The 14,753-nt window shown below is 49.2% G+C and overlaps 1 protein-coding gene and 1 long non-coding RNA gene across 3 annotated transcripts in view; one reads left to right on the top strand and one right to left on the bottom strand.

Annotated features, from left to right (window-relative positions):
- The window catches only part of LOC136342092 (uncharacterized), a 31,943-nt gene that overhangs the window by 5,076 nt on the left and 12,114 nt on the right, over positions 1 to 14,753 (top strand). Inside the window, exon 2 of the long non-coding RNA XR_010732596.1 lies at positions 5,369 to 5,468. This is a non-coding gene — a long non-coding RNA (uncharacterized lncRNA). The remainder of the gene's footprint in view (positions 1 to 5,368; positions 5,469 to 14,753) is intronic.
- LOC136341906 (uncharacterized) lies at positions 176 to 3,162 on the bottom strand. Of its 2 annotated transcripts, none has more exons than XM_066287280.1 (9): positions 2,930 to 3,162; positions 2,360 to 2,879; positions 2,062 to 2,203; positions 1,755 to 2,013; positions 1,546 to 1,689; positions 1,306 to 1,497; positions 1,165 to 1,258; positions 997 to 1,117; positions 176 to 939 (listed from the first exon to the last, which is right to left on the bottom strand). In XM_066287280.1, exons 1-9 carry the CDS (start codon positions 2,973 to 2,975, stop codon positions 790 to 792), a joined length of 1,668 nt encoding a protein of 555 aa, XP_066143377.1. In that variant the 5' UTR covers positions 2,976 to 3,162; the 3' UTR covers positions 176 to 789. The 2 variants fall into 2 exon arrangements, with proteins under 2 accessions (XP_066143377.1, XP_066143376.1); XM_066287279.1 differs by having other exon boundaries at positions 1,546 to 1,707; positions 1,770 to 2,013; positions 2,930 to 3,137.

Raw genomic sequence — 14,753 nt, 5'->3', positions numbered from 1 at the left:
TCCCTCGTAAACGCGGGTCCCAGTCGGAGCCGGCGCCATCTGGAGGCAGACAAGTCCCACCCAAAGCGCTCAAACAATCGATCGAGCCGGGCTGACGCGTCAGCCGAAGCGGACGTGGCGCCGCCGTACGAGGGAGCATTTGAAAATGACTGCGAAGTCCAATGAAACTGCGTCGTGGGAAAAAGTTTTATATTCAAAAATATTAATAAGAAAAATAATAATTATCGTTACGGCTAAATCTACAAAATAACCAACAAGGTATAGTTTCACATTAAGTAATTTTCCACGTTCCTGAGGGCCGGAACTAATGTCCAGGGAGTCCCATTTCGAGGCCCCGTTTTCACGATGTCCCGAACACTAGGAGGTTTAAACGAAAAACTCGTGGGAACACTGTCTCCGCGCTACGAGTTACAATAGACAACACTGCAGACATTCCAAGGGAAATAACATTTTAAGGCACTAGAGAAAAACAAATTTTAGCATTGAAAAAAATTAAACGACGGGTCAAAATTTTGGGATATTGCAATGAAGTGGTGAAGGAAGGGGGGCTAGTAATGTCGCGTAGATATCTGAAAAAATGGAAAAACGAGCAATTTCCATAGGTTATCCATTGCCATCCTCGAGGTCGGACCATCCCCCTACCAACATCACGACCAAATGGCCAATGTGTAGTTTTCGCCCAACGAACGATACAATTTTAAAAACACAATTTTCCCAATGACTTTCCACACAACCCACGATGGCTGTGACCGAAATCCTTCTCTGAACGTTCGCACAACATTCCATCGCTCAATATTCGGCCCTTTTTGAAGTGCACCGCTTCACGTGCACCTCGTAGTCAGTGTTAAATGCTATGACCTTATCGCAGACTTCACAAGCTATCCTTTTGGACTGCGCCGTTTGCGGGAATAGGTCCTCGCCGCACGTTGAAGCGTGCTCCTACGGTACAAACACGTTTTAAAGATTAACCATATGAAAATGTTAAAAGAGATTTACTTCGATATCTTTCTGAGGGAACGACTGGGAGCAGAGAGGGCAGATCGGCATGTCCAGGTCTTCCTTGAAGCTGCTCATGGCCTCAGATTTGCCGCCGTTATTGTTATTGTTGTTCAAAGCCCTAGACGAACACTGTAGCAAGAGCAGCGTGTAGTTTGCCTAACATACCTGCCCTTAGCATTAGTCCGAGCCCCATTCGCAAGCCGAGAGCTGCCAGCAGACTCGTCCAGCCTCTTTGTGTTTATGCTCAGAGGTTCCACAGCTGCAATAGTCGAAGTTAGTAAGAATAATACTTTGTGCCGAGTATACCTTTCTTCTTTGAGGGTCGTATGGCCCTTCGGGCAGCGGGAATAGGAGGCACCACCCGTCGCCTCTCTTCATCTACATTGATGATCTCCTCACATAAGTCCTCCTCAATGCTTTGAGAGTCACTCGTCAGGGAGTCTTTGAAGTCGTAAATTTCCTTCTTTTTCTTCTTCAGCTTCTCAGCTTCCTGTAAACCTAATCTGGGGTTTATGAGAGTTTTTAATGGCGCATTTGTTAATATACCGGCGGCTACGAGCGAGGCTGCACGACTTCTTTTGGGGGTATCTTGAAATAAAGAACTGCGCGACATGACTTCTTCATTTGAGAGCACCTTCTTCGCCCCTCTATTCACGCGATAGGTCTTGGGGGTCACTAAAGGGCTGTTGACTAGTTTATCAAAATCATCTGTTGAAAAATTATAGCAAAATTTGTGTCTAAAAATGTCTAAATACCTCCAGACAATTTACCTCGAAATGGGACTACTGGCTCTGTGTGACTGCTGTCTGGAGACTCGCTCCGTCCAGACTTCTCAAGCCAGTTGTTGTTATTAACAGTAGAGTCGTTCCGTTTTAACGTTGCAAGCTTTTTCTCCTTTGCAATGGTCTTATTTTTACTAGACACCCAATCATTGTCCAGTATTTTGGAGCGTTTGGAGCCCCCTTGCATGTGCTCCCACCCCTCGGAACTTGCATCATCACACTCATTATAAACCTAAGAAGGAACGATGACCGACAGTTTGACGAAAGCATTATAGCAAACCTTGCGCTTGGTAAGGCGCCCCGAGCGGCTGACGTAGGTTTCTGTGCCCATGCTTTCTTCTTCTCTCAGAGAGGGATCAAATGCTGGAATTTGCTCCATGATCTTGATGGGTTTACATTTGGGGGCCATATTTAGAGACAACCTTTATAATGAGAAATTGGAAAAAGAAGAATGTAAAGTGCTCTTATTGATCTCGAAGGGCAAACAAATTTAAAACTTTAAGTATTCACAGAAAGCAACACCTTAACGTCGAGTGAAGTTATGTTGTATTACATGCAAATGAGATGATCTACTTTACCTCGAGTAATACTTGTGCAATTTTGCCACAGCTACATGATGCTCATACCACATTTTGATCCTCTCCGTACTACTCGCCATCAAATAATCCTTACTGTTTTGAATGTTCACAAATCGAGGCTCATAATACATAACTTTCAAAGGAACATCCTCACATTTGGGCATCTTGTTATAGTCAATTTTGTCTGCCTCTGAATGTACCGCTTTTCCTCCCGTGTCTCTTTCGTTATTGTTGGATTCTTCTCTGAGCAGTTTTTGCTTGACAGTCGTGGCAAGGAAGTCCTGGCTAAAAGCCTCAAGAGAGTTTTCGTCCACAGCAGGAAGGCATTTCTTTCTCTTCGAGGAAGGAGCTATGGACTCAGATTTGTTGATGGCCTCCTGCAGCTCAATGGCGCTGTCATTGACGCTCTTCTCGGTCTGCACGGAACCTTCTTTTTGGTGGGACGTTACAGAGTTTTTTATCACTTTGTAGTACTGCTTTAGGAGGTGATCTGGGAGATCTGCATCATCTAAGTTGGCCTCTGTAAAGGGGCGATTTTGAGGGCGTCAACGCGGGGCTGAACGGGCTTACCTTTAACGCATTTTACCATCTCGGCCCTGGCCGGCATTCGCTCCATTGTGGTGGAAGTTAGAAATTTTACATGGAAAATTGGGAAAATAAAGAGATTTAAGGTTTTTGAGAATAGCTTTAGTAAGGTTAGTTTTGTCTTGTGACACTCGCTCGTTTTGGCGCTTAGCTTAAATAAATCGGCCTGACCGCGACTATAGCCGTCCTCTTCTCTCTCGTGGCGAATTTCTCCGTTAGCCGATCCGCCAATTGCCCGCTGCGCAACGTTACAGAAATGTTTTCTCTGTTTCGCGGAGCCTCAGCTACTGGATCAAAGAGGGCGCTAACAGCCATTTGCGGAATGCAATATTTAATTTATTTTTTTTGTGAAGATGTTTGACGTTCATTTTGACTGCATCGAGGAGTTTTTGCGTTAGTGGGAACGTCTAAGATGGTTCCAAGTGCGTTTAAGGCCGCTGAGAGGAGCCTCAATAGGCGGCTCAGTTCGGACCCAAGCGGGGCCCCCTTTCGAGAACATTTTTTGAACCTGCATTTACATCTACAGTCTGCATTTACATGGGCGAATTACGGGCGATCGGTACGTGCTCAAGACTTGTGTCAAGCAGTTTTGGCGGATTTTGCATCGAGTTTCGGATAATTTTCAAGTTTTATTTTGCTTAATGTGGGGGCAACGTTGAACCGACGGTGAAGGGCTGCGGATCGCTGCAGACCCGACCCGATTTAGGCTTCAGTATAATAAGTGTACAGGGTGTTTCTGAATAGATGGGAACAATTTAACGAATGCGAGTCCCGAGCCGAATTTAAGGCGGAAAGCTCACACAAAGACGTGTGCAAAGGCTTCGATCTACAGGGTGTTGAAAAATACTTTTGCGTTTTTACAAACGCCGTCGAAGAACCGATGGTCCTTTGACAGTTTCGGGCGACTGACGGCCGTCAAACCTGACAGCAAACAAATGCAGCGAAAAACCGTGGCCATCTTCGCTCGGCGATACTTTGTTATTTAAATTGACGTGGACGCCCCCGACTATTATCGCGAATATCACCCAAACCGTCGATTTGAGGGAATTTTCGCAAGGGACTGTAAAGCGAGACAACTCAATGCGGATTTCTGAAATGTTTGTGAAATATTCGAAGTACTAACAGGAACCGAGAAATCGAGACCCGTCAATCCGCGTCACCCCGTGTATGAAGTCAAAGTCCGAAAACTTTCGTTTGTAAGACACGCTCGGCGTATGATTTTTGCGAATTTTCAGCAGGTTTTGAGCAAAAATGCGCGAGTAATTAAAAAAAAAAGAAAAACGGAAAAAGAGTGTTTTTTAATACCCTGTAGATCGAAGCTGAAGCATTCTTTGACGATGTCTTCATATAAACTTCCCGACTTGAATCCGGCTCAGGATTCCACCATCAAGTTCGTTCCCATCTCTCGAGCAACGCCCTGTACGTCGGAGATTTGGTAGTTCATAAGTTTTAGCGCGATGGTATTAGAGGTAGAGATAGATATTGACAGGTAAACTGGCAGAGCGTTCTTTGGGATAAAGCAGCGTCGAACGAGGTTGTCACTGCTGCCGCCGCCAGCCAGCCAAGTGCCGGAGAATCCCCATTTGGACCGAGGTACCTCCTCAAAACTGAAAAATGCCGGAAAGGAGGGAAAAAAGACAGTTGATTTATTGAAGGGTGGAGGTGCGGTCGAGTAGTAAATTTGTCTCTTTATGTTTCGCTCGTAAATTAACATTTATCAGCAGCAAATGTGCAAAATCTTTGCTCTTTTTGCCGGTTTGATGCACAAGCTTGAGAAGAAATTTTATTTTCCTTTTACACAGCGAATAGTAGGTGTTACGGAACGAAGGAGGAAGTCAAAAAGATCGGATTATTAAAGCTTCTTGAGGCGTTTTAACTGTAAATTTACCAACTTTTGTCTCCGGAAATCCCGCAACCTCCTCTGGAAAGCGAAACAGCCCCGTAAACGGCGTGGGAAATCCTTCAAAAAGGGCAAGAAAATCCACTTATCCGCCCGCTGACCGGCACCATTTGCGAAGCAGTTTCCCCCAATTTCCCGCATTTGAACGCTTCATTTGCCGTCACTGGCGAGTTTTCTCGCTTATTTGACTCGGTTTTTCTTTACAATTCGGCAAGAAATTTGATTTAAAACTTGGAAGTTGAAAAAGTGTCGACGCGACATCGGTCAAACATCGTGACGTCACAGTTGCGTCGTACCGGTCGATTTTTTTTTTGCGCCGCTCTCGACGGGCGACCACCGAGGGTGGTAGCGGTGAATGCCCTGTCGATTTTGGAAAATTTCCGATTTTCCCGACGGACGTTCCGTCGAATCGAAAATTTCCGCTCTCGAGCGCCCCACGGACGTTAATTCCGTCGAAACGTCGATTTTCTCTTTTCGTTGATCGGAATCGATGAGTAATAACCGGAATTTCTCCACCTTTTCAGGGGCCATTTGAAGAGATCTATGATGGCGGCCGATGAAGGTCCAGCCAGAAAAGAAGTCCCCCCTCCCCCCATCCAACCCCCGCCAGACGCGCAATTTTAGGTGAGTCCCGTCTTCGGTCTTCTTAAGCGTAGGAGGGCTTCCACTTTTCATATCAATCATTTTGTGCATTGATGGGCCCCCTTTAACCAAACAACTCCCCGAGGCCTCCAAACACGGAGCATAGCGTTCGGGTGGTTGATGCTTGACTGATGATGCACTGGAAATTAATCCCCCCCTCGAGGGCAGCGCCGCTCGGGTCTGGATTAAGCCTCGCCGTAAAAGCAAAAATTGAAATTTCCCCTCTGTTTCGAGATTTATCTTGCCAGTTACAATAATTCGGGGCACCTCTCCCGTTGGTTTCTGACGGGGCCAAATCTTGGCTCATTCCTTTGCCCGGACAGGCGTGGCTAATTCGCCCCGATTGTTGGTAGCATTCAATTAAATCCGCAAAGTTCAAGACGAAGAGAGCAGGAACAACTCCCATTAGCCCCATTACCCATGCCCGGTTAAGCACCCATTCTCCGAAATTTCATAAACCACCCGGAGGCGAGCTTCGTGCACTGTTACAAAATCCCTCCTGTTTGCCTTTCCCTGTGATATTTTACCGAGAACAAAAGGGCATCTCATCATTCCCATCTAAAACTGTCACATTTCTTTTCGGGAACCCTTTTGTCCGTTTCGAAAACACACACACACACACCACACACACACACACACACACACACATCGCCCGGGGCTTTACCGGGCCGAAGCGGGGAAGCGAGCCGGAGGGGCCCCGCCTCAGCCAATGGGGCGCGGGCCCTTGAGACACGCCCAGCCCGCGGCAAAGCCCGAGGGGATGCCTGGGAACGAGGCAGGGCCGGATTCGTGTATGTGTGTGCGCCTCGGAAAGGTGGGCCCGGGGCGGTCATGTGGGGCCGCCACACGCGACTCTTCGCCGCGGGGGTGGTAGCCGAGAAAGCGGGTATGTCGCCTCCTTCTCGTTTCGCAGGAAACCAGTTCGGCCCCGCTTCTCCTTTTTTTTCGCCTTCGAGATTTATCGAGTTGCCGGTTGGGCAGAGATGATATCGACGGGTCTCGCATATAGGCCCCTCGAGCTCGTTACTGCAGTGGTTTATGTATTGGTACCGGAAGGTTCTTGATTGTTTGCAGTTGATTAGGCTCGGCCGACGGTTGCGGCAGCTCGAAAATATCGCAACAACAACGGAGAGAAGGTCCCATGTTTTATCGAAGAAATTCCATCTCGGGGAGATTCTCGAGCGCTCGGCCCTTCGGCCGGCGTCGAGCGACGGTAGCTCGGACCGTCCGCTCCTCTCCGATCGTCCGACAGCTCCGAGTTGTCGGGGGTCCGGCAAGATCAGGTGCCCGCGTTCCCCCCCGAAAGTCCGAATTCGTCCGAGCGACATCTGTCGGCCGCCCGCTCGAGGTGACGAATGGAAATTACCACGATTTTTCAATTTGCATGGAAATCGTACCGTTGACGTCTCGTCGACGGATCTGGGGGGAAAAACGTGGAATTTCCGTAATCGTGTCAACGTGAAATCTGCATATCGAATTAAGCTTGAAATTCCGCCCGGGGGATTAACACGAACTCTCCATCAGGTCGAATCGTCGTGGAAACTGGGAGCTCTGCGTTGCGTCCCGATGCGAATTGTTCAGAGGGAAAACTCGAAATTTCCCTTCGGCCCTTTGCCGGGTCAAATGGTAAAGTCGAAAGTCGAGTTTGACGTCACGTTTGAACTCGGGTTAACATCACGCGTTAACGTGGATGGGCGACGTTAAGTTTTAACGGCGTGAAGGAGCATCGGTGGTTCCGTTAACGAAGGACCGTTCGTGTCCGCGTCCGCGTCCGCGAAATGCGATTGCAGTTCGATTTTTTCAATTCGGACGTCCACCGCTGGATTGGACAGAACGACACGTCGTCCGACGCTCCCGTTTCTCGGTTTATCAGCTGGCATCAAAAGCGACACATTTTCACTGAATAATCTTCCTAGTTGAAGTTCGGCCCCGTGCCGACGCCTCTGTCTAAGAGAAGCTCGTTGATCGCGGACTTCAGTTCACGTTCGAGGAAAACCGTGAATTTCGTGGGGGCTTTGATCGGTCCCCGCAGAGCTCAAACTCCCCAAATCGCTCCTGCCAGAGGCTCCGCCGGGACCACCTGGTTCGCTTAGCACTCTTGCCTTGCACTCCTGTCATCGACCAATGACGTCGCCGTTACCTGTCAAAATGACCTTCGTCACAGTGTCAACTGTCTTCGTGCGGGGTTTGACAGCGAACCCGAGCGGCGTCTTGCAATTTTCCTTGCCGCAGTTTTTCCGATTATCGAGCAACGAGCGAACCGGAGAACACATCTCCCTCCCCCGCTGCGAAACCGCACATACACTCGCATATCTCCCGTGGATCACCCCTTTTCTGCAGGGGGCGCTAAAACCCCCCGCCGAGATACGGATCTGGCATTGTTGAACCGCACGTCCGGGCCCCAATTAACCGCAAACGCTGCTGCCGCCTAATTCGGACAATTTCCCAAAAAACACGTCCCCCTTTCGGCCCCCAGCTCCTCGAAAAAAATTGGGCCCCACAGAGATTTACAGCGGGGACATAAATCGGGCCTTAGTTGAGTGCTCCGAGGAACTCGTAATGGGCCTGCCCGTGTCGTAAATCATGTAATTAAGAAAGAACGCGGCCGAGATGATGATGTTATTTCTGGAATGTTCTGGAAGGAAACTCGAGCTGGAGGACACGAGGGGGGAGTACAGAATGTTGTCCTTCAATTCGTCCGTTCCCACACCGGCTAATCCCGTTACACTAAAAGGATTAAGATGAGACGGAATTAGGGCCGCGTCCAAGACCTGTTTGCCCATCGGATCTGTCCCATGCATTATGCATCGATGTTCTTTTATTGAATTCTGGAATATTTCGCACAATGCGAAATATTAATCCGGGCGGCGGTCTCGATGGACCGCGCTCGTTTGTTTTGGGGCCGCCGCAGAGGGTGTTATTACACCACCCCAATTTGCGCCCTTTCGAGGGGTACTTTACCGTGAAATTGTCGTATAAAGGCCACATGTGTGTTCTGCTGTAATCAGTGAATGAGTAATGAGATCGCCCTCGACGATACACGGTATAGGGCTTTTTAATAGACCGGAGATCATTGCGTTGATTGTCGGTCCTAATAATGATGACGTTGGATCGGGCCTTTGACAAGCGGTCTGACAAACTGACACGGGTTAATCAAGTGTCAAAGGCGGAGGCGACGTTCAGCACGCCGTCAAACTGTTTGACGTTTGGTGACCGTGGCTAAGGGAAATGCTGCTGTTGCGAGTCTCCAGGGTCAAGGTCAAAGCTGCCATTTTGATCGGGTGTCAAAGTCAAAACAACAGTCATTTTGATCGGGTGTCAAAGTCAAAACAACAGTCATTCTGATCGGATGTCAAAGTCAGAGCTGTCGCTTTAACTGAAAACCTTCCCGTGTCGCCGTACTTTTAAATTGCGACAATTTCTAGGACGTTCCTAGGCTGAAAGGTGCTTCAGGTGCTACGTAGGTACCCCCACAGTGGGGCCATGTAATTGCAGAGAGAAATCCCGCCTTATCGCCGAATAAGTTGAGAATCGCGTTGACGTGGTTTTTGTTCTTATTTCCTATGCGGTCCGGTTTCCATCAAGCCCCAGTTAATAACCTTCCTCGTCTCTATGACATCCGAAAATTGGTTCGCATTTGAATAATAACGCGCCCCGAAAAAAGCACCGTACATAATGATAAATTTGGGTGTAGTTCCTGAACCTTATCAATATTCATTGGGGGCGTAACCCATCTGTCCCATCGTAACAAAAAAAAAACAAAAAACGCCGGGGCCCCAAAACTCTCTACTCTTTCTCGGTCCCCGACGACGTTGTTATATGTTTTAATAATAATCATCATAACCCTCCGAGAGAGGACGTTGCGTTCGTCGCGCCTCCGTCGGTCGTGTCAACCGTCTGCCGGAATCCGGCGGCTCATGCATAAATGCGCATAAATCGGTCTCTCCCACACGCGGAGCAGATCAGGCACGCAACGTCGAGATTTTCCCATAAAAAATATGTACGCGGTTCCCATTATTCGCCCCAAAGGGGCTCCGCCAATTAGCCCCTTTGCTGTACCGAACCGCCCGGGGTAGTCCCGAACTGGAATAAGTAGCCGTCGATTGCGTGGGATCCGACTTTGGATGTGAATACACGACATTCTGCATTTTTGTTTATTTTTTTTTTTATTGTACGAATAACGCAGGAGCCTTTTAAGAGGGTCTCCATGCCATTGTACCTATCGCTGGGACCGTCACGTGTCATACGTTGCCGCGGCGATATCGAATTTTTCTGTTTTTTCGCTGCGGGCGTTCCAACTGGCGCGGCATTCCTCGTCATTTTGTCGACAAAACAAAATTCGTGATTGGTACTTTCGCGCATTTGCGTCACCGTCAATGCCGGTGTGATTGTCAACGTCAGACTACCTGTCAATGTCAGACTATCTGTCAATGTCAGACTATCTGTCAATGTCAGACTACCTGTCAATGTCAGTGCAGTTGTCAACGTCAATGTAATTGACGATGCAGGCGTTGTCGTCAGAACGTACATGTTTAATACGCTGACGATGACATCACTTGCAGCCAACGCGTTGGATGCTCCTCCTTTCTAAAATTGGAAAAATGACTTGGAAGCCGGAGGAAAAACGCTCGAACGGCGAATGGTCACTCATCTGTCTCCCTAGAGTGGGAAAATTTCCGCTTTCGTGACGTCACCATACAGGGCGTTCGCCGAGTACCTGCACCTACTTCAAGGAACGAATCTTTAATGGGAAAAAATTCCCGTGAATGTGGGAATTGAGTCTTTGTCTGGCGCTTTCGGACCGGGACGTGACGTCGGACGAAATTTTGAATCCGGGTTTTTTTGCGCGACGCAAAATCCGTCCCGTTTTTTTTTCGCCGATAGAGGGCGCCACGCGGGGGGATTCCATCGCATTTTAATTGGCCCCAATTTTTTTGAGCCACACTGTGTGCCGCTTTCGCGTTAATAGCGCCTCGTCGTGCATTCGGGTCTATCGAAGAAGGGAACACCTGCGAAATGTCCGGAGAAGTACCCGGTCTGGATATAAACGGGTCTGCGGTCAGCACGACCCGGGCAATATTGATTTAATAACAATTATTGAAATTCGAAAAATTAATTTAATATTCTAATGGACGTTGCAAGCGGCCACAGCCGATTCCTGTACGTTTATCGTACAGGGTGTTCACAAGAGCCGCGGCAATATTTACGGGGGCGACTCCCCGGGTCATTCCATGAAAGAAAAGTTCCCGTGGACGCGGGTCCGCAAGTGCGTAGTTTCCAAGATACAGGGTGTTTTTTTTGTTAATAGCGATTTTAGGAAAATGTTTTTGTGCGGTAAATGGACGTGCAGTAAAGTGGTTTTTATGTTATACCTCGGTGAACTGGTCAGGACGCGGTGAAAACGCAAGAGCGAAGAAAGGGGTAGTTTCGGTTGCTCCACGGCAAAGAAAAATCGAAATTTAATTAAACACAGTGGCGTAGATTTCTCCTTCCAATAAATTTGGTGGGCTCGATGAGTTTAACCTGGTTAGGGCCCCCTGTTTCTGCAAACAGAGCAGCCGAAGTTGGACAAACTCGGCCGGAGGTCGATATTTGAATTATTTTTCAAGAATCATTATTGAAAAAAAAAACACCCTGTATCTCGGAAAAAAAAATTCCGGGCCCGTGTCCGCAGGGACTTTTCCCACAAAGTGGCCCGACGAATCGCCCCTTCGAATACTGCCGCGTTTCCTTTAAACACCCTATGTATGATTTCCCTTACATTCACAATTTTGTCCAACTTTCTACATCTCTGTCCGAAAATATATATAGAAAAAAAAAACAAATTAAAGGCAAAATTTTAGCTCCCTCGAGCCCTAAGCGGACACTTTACGGACGCACGCTCGCAGGGCCTTTCCGCGATAAAATCACCTACAGATTGATCCCCCGAAGTGAGCGCGTCCACTTGACCGACGCCCTTTGCAAAATTTTCCAGATGCGACGCCCAAATTCGGCCCTAAGTGCCGCAAATGGCCGTTTTTTGCCCGAACTGCAAAAGGTAAATGAAAACAAATCTCATTCGGCATTATCTCTGCCTCGTGTTTTTCCCCCGGATTTCAACAGCGTTAGAACTAACCTCCCCCCCCCCCCCTCGCCCCCACCACCCACCCCCCATGCTCTTTCATTCTCCACCACACATTCATCCCCCCAGCGACGTTCCCCAATATTTTCCCTTTCGATCGTCGCATGCACACTCGCAAGGGGGAAATCCCTTCGGCCGCCCGGGGCGTCATCGCCCCGTCGGCGCAGGCTCGGGGGGTATCGAGCGGCGCTGCCTCGGGGGGCGGCCCGTCTCTCTGCGTCCCCCCTCGTCCCTCGCCGTATGTCTCCCTATCGTCGCCCTCTTCCCCCCTCTCGTCCCAGCGTCCCCCCTTCGGTCCGGCGAAAAGCAGAAGAATTTCGTAAATGCGGCCTGTAATTTAAAAATTACGGCCCCGGTTATCGGCTGCTGCGATCGCGACCTGCATACAGCACACGCTCATCTGCATTCCGCCCTCCCGGTACCACCGAGGGTACCGGCGCGTCGGGCATTTTGCCTCGCTTAAATGCAGGTTTCGACTTTAACGAGCGGTCGTTATTTTTTCAATTACCGCCCACTCGTCTAATGTAAATGGTTCGTTTAGCACGTCGTTACTTCGGTCATTGATTGATTCCGGTCCTCGTTACACGGCCGAGATTTTTATTATCGAATCCGGGGCCCCCTCACGTGTCTGCGTAGGGCGCACCTTCAGCTGCGTTTCGGCGAAAAAATCACGTCCGCGACGCGATTAGTTTCGGAGATAGAGCCCCTTCGGGAGCGGGCCCGTCGCACCGGGTCCGGACCCGTCGCGGCCCGATCGCGGCCTTGGGAGGTCTCGCACGATCGATGCCATCCGACCCTTGACGGGTCTCTCGGGATCCACGTCGGCTGAGTCGCGACGTCACCTGCTCAGTTTCCTTTGCGGTAACCGGGCTCGGCCCGGATGGCAACCGGGTGTCCATTCGGCCCTCGTCCCGGCCGCCGCCTCGAAATCGGGCAACTTTCAACGGGTCTGTCTCCGTACCGGGTCCCGCAACGGCGCGCCAGCTTTGGCACCAGTTAAATTGGCGACTCCGCCACCAGAGCCCGTTTCCCGAGACCGTTTCCTCGTGTACGGGGCGATCCACAGAGGGGCGACCACATGCGCCGTTTTAAACGGAAACCCCCCAATTGTTTCGGTGGTATTTTCGGATCTGCCGTGCAAGTTTCGGGCCGATTTGCGTGCCGGGTCCCCTTCGTTAAAACTGACCGTTCCCGAGTTATTGGGGAAAATTTGAAAATTTCGACGGCTGCAAGGTGCCGCGCACCGCAGCGCTGCGAATGTCCGAATCGGTCTTGTGGGGCCCGCAGCAGCCCTAACAAGCTACCTTCGGGCGTGTCGCAGTTAAAAAAAGCCCGCCGCCGCCGCTGAAATGGGCCTCAGGAGTTGCGTGAAGTTGAAGATAAATAAATATTCGCGACGGCACCGCGTTCGGGATTTAAAAAAAGTACAACTTCCGTTAACATTCCCCACCCTTAAACGCAGCCGCTTCCGAGTTTCCGAAAATTGCCCCTTTCCGGCATCCAAATGTTTTGACGGTCGCGAAAAATGTCATTTTGACACTTTCCCTGACATTTCTGGCAGCTTTATCGACTGAGAAATTGCGCCTGTCGCGATTTGAAGTCGACAGCTGTCACGGGCACGAGACGTTAAATCGTTCCCGAGCTTTCAGGTTTTAGCTAGTTCAACCGAATAAAATTGGCAAATTATAATTCAAAAAGTTTTTCGTTCCACGAAGTTGATGTGGAATCAGGTGGAGAAGACGCTGCTTCTCCGCTTCAAAGTGAATTTGTCCATATTTACAACGCCCGGACGGCACGTCAACTGCCCGGTTCCCCGGATGACCGGGGCCGGGTCTCGACCCGTTAAATCCCGGCGAATCGTATCTGTCGAGACGCGATAATGTTTAAAATTTAAGGTCGGAAAATCAGTTAGGTCGACAATCGCTTGCAGGACGTCAAACGGCCGTTTATGTCCGTGAAAGATTTCGTGAGCGACTTCTCAGCTGCACGGGAAAAAATTCCGTGAGCGACGCCTGAGCCTCACGTGAAAAGTTCCGTGAGCGACTTGCTGAGCGGCTCTGCCTTGCGCCGCGAACTCACATCGAATATTCCCAGATCGTAGAGCTGATGTGGGACCATCAAACTCTGGAAAAATCGGTGTTGGGCCTCGTCCCTAGCAGCAGTTGTGATTTTTTGAAAATTGCCCCCTCGGGGCCCTTTCAAACTTGCTCCTTCGAGCGACTCTTCTTCGGTCTATAATCCGAAGCGCGATGCGTGCGATCCACAGGGGACATTTGGGGCCCTCCAGCGGTTAAAAAGCCCCTGTCCGGCTGTACCTACAGGGTGTAAAGGGCCGTCGTGCAGATGCTCCAAGGGTGGCAGTACTCGGTTAAATGAGAAGAAGGTACTAACGCAGCCATGGACGAAAACGCACCATTTTCCATATACAGGGTGACAAAGTTTCATTGTTTTTTTACTTTTTCTATCAGCAGTTCTTGCAATTTTGTTGTTTTATTTAAATTCGCTTACTCTCACTGTTGCTTCACTGATTTAATACGTACGACTCACCATTAGGAAATGCTTCATCCTTCCTCCAGCCTCCTTTCCTCCTTCCTTAATATGCATCGCTCGGTATTTAGGCAAATTTTTCGCAAATCGTGAAAGATACAAGATGAATGCAAGAGATCCAGGAACTTGACGAAATGGCGAAGGAGCCCAAACGCGAAATCAGAATTCGCAAAAAAAAGGTTAGAAAGCAAAAGTTGGCACTTGACCGAGGAGAAAACGACACCCTGTACGTATGTGGTCGCACGTGGCGACCGACGGTTTTGACATTTCCTTGTAGAGGCTCCCAAGAACCACGGGGCTACGGAGGGAAGCAGCAGGAAATGGGAAAAAATTCTCCTAAATACCTAAAAAAAATCGCATTTGGAAACCTATACCGGGTGTTCGGTAGGCGCCTTAATGAGAAATAGTTTTTCTTATCTCGAAAACGGCCACTTGAACAACAAAACACCAAAAGGCCTTTTTTAATAGGAATTAATGGAATACTACGAGCTAAACGTTCGTGTTAAAAAAAGTCAGTGGCGTACCATTTTGCCCATCAAAAACGTCCCATTGAATGGCCGCACCGACGCCTTCGGTGCGAACGGAAATATTCTCGGGAA

This window comes from Euwallacea fornicatus, chromosome 11, assembly GCF_040115645.1.
Source record: "Euwallacea fornicatus isolate EFF26 chromosome 11, ASM4011564v1, whole genome shotgun sequence".
NCBI lineage: Eukaryota > Metazoa > Arthropoda > Insecta > Coleoptera > Curculionidae > Euwallacea > Euwallacea fornicatus.
This window is presented reverse-complemented; position numbering and strand designations above follow the sequence as displayed.

Excerpts from the sequence above, each read along its gene's own strand:
- LOC136341906 (XM_066287279.1), bottom strand. The coding sequence starts at position 2,975 with ATGGAGCGAATGCCGGCCAGGGCCGAGATGGTAAAATGCGTTAAAG. Across the intron at positions 2,880-2,929 it reads GATGGTAAAATGCGTTAAAG|AGGCCAACTTAGATGATGCA; the intron begins GTAAGCCCGTTC and ends GCCCCTTTACAG. Across the intron at positions 1,498-1,545 it reads AGCCTCGCTCGTAGCCGCCG|GTTTACAGGAAGCTGAGAAG; the intron begins GTATATTAACAA and ends ACCCCAGATTAG.